At 36.3% G+C, this 6,201-nt stretch overlaps 1 protein-coding gene across 1 annotated transcript; it reads left to right on the forward strand.

The window, feature by feature from the left end:
* Positions 1-1,056: 1,056 nt before the first annotated feature.
* On the forward strand, positions 1,057-2,986 carry LOC147556413 (E3 ubiquitin-protein ligase UPL5-like). The gene is made up of 2 exons (XM_086658635.1): positions 1,057-2,521; positions 2,625-2,986. The coding sequence occupies exons 1-2, from the start codon at positions 1,057-1,059 to the stop codon at positions 2,984-2,986; spliced, it is 1,827 nt and encodes a 608-aa protein (XP_086514761.1).
* The last annotated feature ends 3,215 nt before the right edge of the window (positions 2,987-6,201 follow it).

Genomic DNA, 6,201 nt, shown 5'->3' on the forward strand with positions numbered 1-6,201 from the left:
TTGGAGATACTTTTCCTAATTTAATTAGGATGACTCAATCCACTCCCACTTAGCTTCATGTCTATCATGAATTTCCCAGTGTCCGCCTGTATAACCTCCTTTTACGGCACTGTGTTTGACGGAATTAAAGTCACGCATTCCTTACATAAGATGAGTGGAGTGTTCATATTTTGAGGAATCTCTCCAATCTTGTCAATGAGGGGTATTTGACGTTCATCACTCTTGATGTAGTCGCATGCTGGGTTATCCAGTGTATATTCCCAATCATACACTCTAGCGGAGATCTTCTGAGGTGCGGTTAGAGAGAGAAGGTTCAGTGAGAGAGAAGGTTAGTTATTAAAGCAATGGAAACTGAGATTCGATTGAGAGGGAAGGTGCACTAAGAGACTGAGAGATGGCGTTTAGAGAGAGAAAGATGAGTGCGTGACGTTAGGTTAGTTTTCGTCAAAAGGGCTTGGGTGCTTACGAATTGGCCGGTATCTATAGAGAAAGAAGTTGATGGTATGCTTGCTTATAGTGCCACCTGCTAACAGCAGTTTGGACGGGTGCTTTTAGCAGGCCCCAAGATTAGGAAAAGAAACCGATAACAAAGAAGTGGGTAAAATAGGAAAAGGAATATTTGAAAAGGGGGTGAATGCTGGGTAATGTTGGGGACTACACTGGAGAATTGGACACATCATGGGGGGCTAAAAATGGGAAGGCAGGTAAGAAATAAATGGTAAATTGGTTAGTTACTAAAAGACGACAAGATAAGGAACAGTTGGATCTTCAAATTTAGGAAGTTGCAGTTATTAGGTTATAGGAAGGAAAGGTAAAATAGAAACCTTCTATTTTAAATTTCAGGAAACCACCTACTAAGTAGTACCTTTCCTCTTCATATAAAGAACGACTCACTCACAGTAGACTAGATAGAAACTTTCCATTCAAGTATTTCTTTATAGGAATACAAACGCTTGCTACTACTTCTTGAAGTCCCTTGTGGTTGGTTGATGAAAGATAGAGAGAAGATTTTGGGGTTATAGATAGAATTTTGTTCATCTCTTATCAGAGGGCAAGATGAGATTATTGGACAAGGAAGGGTACTTCTTGCGGAATATTGAAGCAGAGGGAATCGAATTCATACCTGAGGTAGAATTTGCAAACGTTGTCCGCCACTTTGCATCTAAGAAGTGCCACAAGCGAGCAATACGAGTACTGAGAAATTTGACTTTCTCTACTTTACGTCTTATTAACAATCATAGTAATGGCGATGATGAAGATGAATCAATAAGAAATTATGTATTAGCCAATCTTAAAAATTACTTGACCATGATACCTAGAAACCGTAAGAAAAGGGAGCATCTACAAATGTTTTTGTTTTATGGAATGCCCAAGTATCTGGTCGATTTATACAAATCTCCCATCAAATATTATAAAGCCATAGCCGAGGAATCAATTCGTCTCTTTATCTATCCTAATATCCATTCCTACCCTATATACATTCAACACCTATTCGCTAGTATAGCTTTACGGTTCACTGTTCTTCTCCATGATGACAAAACAACAACAACAACAACTTCTGGGTTATACTACTCATGTCGTCAAACTTACATATATTTGTTGAAATCAATTGGGCCTGCAAACACATCACAATTTTTCATGCACGGAACACCAAGGGACTTACTCTTTTACTTTCACCCATTTATAAGGGAGCTCACTCAACAGTTTGTTGTGAATATGAAGTTGGTCAGAGAGTCGTGCTTTTGCAGAGTGCCGTCTTTGTTAAAATCACGATTTGAGAGTGATATCCGTGACTTCTCTGTATTGACGCTCCATATGTGTACGAAAATTGAAGAGTACATGAGATCGAGAGGTTTATCATCATTTCACTCACTTCCTATGGAGGTGCTTGTGGATGTGTGCTATAATGTAACACAACTTTTACCATTTTGGGAAGATCTTAATAAGTTACTTGACAACATTGATCTTGGTCTGACATATATGGACGATGGCATTGAGTATACAAGATGTACTGAATGCGAATTTAATCATGGATGGTCTTATTATCTATCAATTCTCAAGGAATTGAACTTCGTATCTGAACATTATAATCTATTTGGAGAAAAACTCTCATCTTGCTTGAATTCTCACCGAGCTTCAATAAATAAACTTATTATGAATTCAAAAAGAGGCGAAGATCACCAGTGGCTTCTTCAACATAAGAATTTACTAAACAATGAATGTAGAAGATATTTGATCACGATGATATTTCCAAATCAGGTCTCTGATCATCACCCACAGAAGACGAAAGTTCTCATTGACAGTTCAAAGTTATTGGTTGATTCTTTCAAGCATGTTGGGCTTGCAAACCCCATTTTGTTGCGGAATGGAATTATCCCTCAGTTTAAAAATGAGGTAGCACTTGCAGGTCATGGTGTTTTCAAGGGGTGGCTCCTCTTGCTATGCCGACATCTATTCACTCCACAGAGTTCTCTGTTCCTATCATGCCCACATAACCCTCAGAGGATCTATCTTAATCCAGGTATTTATTCAACATTTTGAATTGTTTTTCATGTTTTTAGTCATGTTATACCTTACAACTTCAACATTTTCTATCTTTAATAATTTCACTATCTTGTTTGCAGCAAAAGTGGATCGTCAAAAACTTCAATATTATGGGTTTTGTGGTCGAGTGATTGCTTTAGCATTGATGCACGACGTGCAAATACAAATTGGATTTGATCGATTGTTTCTCTTGCAATTAGCCGGATCTATTGTTACATTGGAAGATATACGCAATGTGGATCCATACATGTACAAAAGCTGCAGAGATATTTTAGAGATGGATTATGAGTTTGTAGATTCAGATGGTTTGGGCTTGACATTTGTTTGGGAAAGTGAAGAAGAAGATGAAGCAGTGTCCAGAAGGAAAATTGTAGAGTTGTGTCCTGGAGGGAAGGAAATGGTTTTGAGTAGTAAAAACAGAGAAGAATATATAAAACTATGATAATGAATACAAGTATAAGTGTATTCTAGGTGTTAATATGAATGAAGGAGAAGGTGTAAACAGGATGTAAGAAAAGAAATAAATGAGGTATAGGGGTGCCTTTAGAGTGTTAACAGAATAGGTAGTTAGAGTTTGTTGGGAATAACAGAATTTGTTATTCCACACTCTCTCTCTATAACTGAATCTATGAGAGCTTATATAAGCTTAATACTTGTAATTGAATCACAACAATAATTCATGAGTTTAATGAATTCTAATTTCTCTCTGATTTCTATCATGGTATAAGAGCTGTGGTTTTTTTTCTGTACTTCGTCTTCTTCATCGAATCACTCTCTCTCTCTAAGAAATCGATATTCATTCTCATTAATCTCTAATGGCTTCTCAATCATCGCATTCAGTTTCATCACCAAATCTCACTTCACCGAATACTTCCATATCTAATATAGCAAGTTTTGTTTCGGAGAAGCTTGATGGATCGAATTTTCTAATATGGAAGGATCAATTCGAAGCAATTCTAATCAGTACCGATCTCTTTGGATTTGTCGATGGCTCAATTGTTCCTCCAAATAAGTCAATTATAGAGAATAATCATGAAGTTCCTAATCCTCTCTATCTTCAATGGAGGAAAACAGATAATTTTGTCAAATCATGTATGAAAGCAACATTTACTCATTCTATCTCTTCAGATGTTCTTGGACTTCAAACTTCTAGAGAAATTTGGTGCTATCTGGAGCAAAATTATGTTGAAGAATATGAGGCAAGGATTGCCTCACTTCGTGAACAAATTCAGTCGATTAAGAAAGGTGATTCTTCTACAACTGAGTATCTTCGAAAGATCAAGGTATTATCTGACTCTTTAATTGCTGTTAATGATCGTTTATCTGATAAGGAACTTAGTCGAATTGTTCTAAAAGGTCTTGGAAAAGATTATCGATCATTTGTTATAGCTATTCATAATAGAGAAACACCTATTACTTTCTCTGAACTTAGAACTCGTCTAATTCATCATGAACAATGGATGAAAACTCAAACTCAAGAAGATGAAAGTTCAGCTTATTTTGTCAGAAATCTTCCTTCTAGAGCTGGTTATAAATCTTTTAATCCAAATAGATCTTCTCAATTACATCCAAATTACAAAAATTCTTATCAAATAGATCAAGGAAAGACAATTTCTAATTCTTATAGAGGTCCTTCTTCTTCTTCTTCTAATCAAAATCTAGGAGAATCAGCTTCTGATTTTGATTTTAGTACTGTTCCTTGTGGCATATGCAAAAGATGGGGACATTTTGCTTCAAAGTGCAGGTATAGATATGCTCCTGATGATTCTATAAAGAATTCACAAAGTAAAAATGATCAAAATCAACCTCAAAAGAGGTTTTCTCAGCAACTTAAGCCTATAAAAGGAAATTTTGCTGGTATCCATCTCTATGAAAGTATAGATGAAAGTAAAAATGAGAAAATGGGAGTTTACACTCCAACAGATGAAGAATTGTATGAGTCAAGTTTTGACTACAATTCAGATGAATTCAATTGTGAAGAGGCAAATATGGTGGTCATAGTCCCTTCACATGATACTCCAACTAATGAAGTCCATAATACCATCACTGAGAGGGTCTGGTTGGCTGATACTGGAGCCACCAGTCATATGACAAATGACCCTACTACCATTATTGATCAACAAGAGTATAAGGGTTCTGACTCAGTAATGATTGGAAATGGTCTTTCAATTCCTATTTCAGCTACAGGTAATGCTCAACTTCATACTCCATCCTATAATTTCGATTTGTTTAATGTGCTATATGTTCCTAAACTCAAAAGGAACTTGCTTTCTATATCGAAATTTACATATGACAATCAATGTTCTATGACTTTTACACCTTGGGGTTATCAAATAAAAGACCTATGGTCTGAAGACATTCTCAATGAGGGAACAGTTAGAAATCATCTATATCCTATTGTCTTTGATATACAAAATGAGCATGATCATCAAGTCTATACTGTGTCTCTTGCTGCACCATACTCTATTTGGCATACTAGACTAGGCCACACATCAGATGCTATAATTCATCTTCTATCAAGAAACAAATTGATCTCTGTAATAGACAAGCCATCTAAGAGTTTATGTCACCCATGTTCTATTGCCAAAAGCAAATTACTACCATTTCCTCTATCAGATAGCTACACTGAATCTCCTTTGTACTTGATACACTGTGATATTTGGGGTCCTTCTCCAACTGTGACTCTCAATGGAGATAGGTACTTCATACTATTTTTAGATGATTTCAGTAGGTTTTTGTGGATTTACCCTCTGAAATACAAGTCTGACAGTCTCAAGTACTTCAAATTGTTCAAAACCTCTCATGAAAACTTACTCAATACTTCTATAAAGTATTTCCAAAGTGATGGTGCATTGGAGTTGTCGAAAGGAGAATTCAAACAGTACTTGGATCAATGTGGAATCATATTTCGAAGTTCCTGTCCCTATACTCCTCAGCAGAATGGAAGGGCTGAGAGGAGAAATAGACAGATCACTGAAATGGGGAATTCTCTTCTTTTTCAATCTCATTCTCCAAAGAATTTATGGTTTGAAGCTTTCTCAGCTGCTGTCTTCACTATTAATAGACTTCCAACCAAGATTCTGCAGAGCAAGTCTCCTTATGAGGTATTATTTCACAAAACACCTGATTACTCTCTCTTCAAAACTTTTGGCTGCTTATGCTATCCTCACTTAGGTGCTATTAGACAAGACAAGCTAAGTCCTAAGTCATCTAAGTGTGTATTCATTGGCTATAGTGCTTCTCATAAGGGTTATAAGTGTTTTGACTTAGAAACTCATAAGATTCATATCTCTAGGAATGTTATTTTTGAAGAGACTGCTTTTCCCTTTACTACTATAGGACAAGTTGAGTCTAATCCAGACTCTTCACCTATCACATTACAACTTCCACTTACCTCTGTCAATCCTATAAATTCAACACTTGATATCCCTTCTATACATGAACACTCCCCTCAAGCTAGCACATCAGTGAATGAACCCAATGATCCTGAACCAAGTCATAGAATGGTAACTCGACTAAGGAATGGCATATCCAAACCAAAATGCATTCCTGATTATGTATCTCACTTTACCACTACTCACCCTTTATCTCAATCTTATTTGACTTTGTTACTCAAACACAAAGAACCCTCAACTTTCAAAGAAGCTTCTTCAAATC

Source organism: Eschscholzia californica, unplaced genomic scaffold (genome assembly GCF_041429995.1).
Source record: "Eschscholzia californica isolate CP2 unplaced genomic scaffold, dmEscCali1.0.p SCAF_2, whole genome shotgun sequence".
Classification (NCBI taxonomy): domain Eukaryota; kingdom Viridiplantae; phylum Streptophyta; class Magnoliopsida; order Ranunculales; family Papaveraceae; genus Eschscholzia; species Eschscholzia californica.

Coding starts and splice junctions, on each gene's coding strand:
- LOC147556413 (XM_086658635.1), top strand. CDS start 1,057: ATGAGATTATTGGACAAGGAAGGGTACTTCTTGCGGAATATTGAAGCA. Junction 2,522..2,624: donor GAGGATCTATCTTAATCCAG/GTATTTATTCAA, acceptor TCTTGTTTGCAG/CAAAAGTGGATCGTCAAAAA.